Raw genomic sequence first — 615 nt, forward strand, 5'->3', positions numbered from 1 at the left:
ACAAATATCATAAGTTTCAAAAGACACGTAAATAATTTCTTCGCCAATCAGAGAAACTATTAAGTTAGACAAGAATGGAAATACAAATAATGTTGATTTAAATTAACTACATGATATAAAATATACAAAATAAACAGTTTATGTGAGATACGTAACTTAACAAAAGAACGTTGTTTAAGGAAAATAGGTTATTAGTATCAATTTTATTTTTAAAACTCAGAGCACATGTTTGTGTAGGTGAAGATGGGAATTGTTTTGGGAAGAACAGATTCCAGTGTAACAACAGTGCTTGTATATCGGACTTCTTGGTTTGTGACGGACACAACAACTGTGGAGACAGAAGTGACGAGTCCAAAAGTGGTCACTCAAAGTGCTTTGACGAACCATTAGGTAAGTGACAAAGAATTCTTTGAAAAATGGCAGGTTATATTGTATGATTCCAAAGTAAGATTAGTAACCTGTGGTAGGGTATGGTGACATAATATAATCTATATTCTATTATTCCAAAGTAAGATCAGTAACCTACGGTATGGTGACATAATATAATCTATATTCTATTATTCCAAAGTAAGATCAGTAACCTACGGTATGGTGACATAATATAATCTATATTGT

General features: G+C 31.4%; 1 protein-coding gene across 1 annotated transcript in view; it reads left to right on the top strand.

Moving 5' to 3' along the window:
* The window catches only part of LOC106475907, an 11503-nt gene that overhangs the window by 6011 nt on the left and 4877 nt on the right, over positions 1–615 (top strand). The window contains exon 2 of the mRNA XM_013936582.2: positions 238–390. Within this exon, the coding sequence (XP_013792036.2) occupies positions 238–390 (153 nt within the window). The remainder of the gene's footprint in view (positions 1–237; positions 391–615) is intronic.

The sequence above is a fragment of the Limulus polyphemus genome, unplaced genomic scaffold (genome assembly GCF_000517525.1).
Source record: "Limulus polyphemus unplaced genomic scaffold, Limulus_polyphemus-2.1.2 Scaffold9411, whole genome shotgun sequence".
NCBI classification, from domain to species: Eukaryota; Metazoa; Arthropoda; class Merostomata; order Xiphosura; family Limulidae; genus Limulus; species Limulus polyphemus.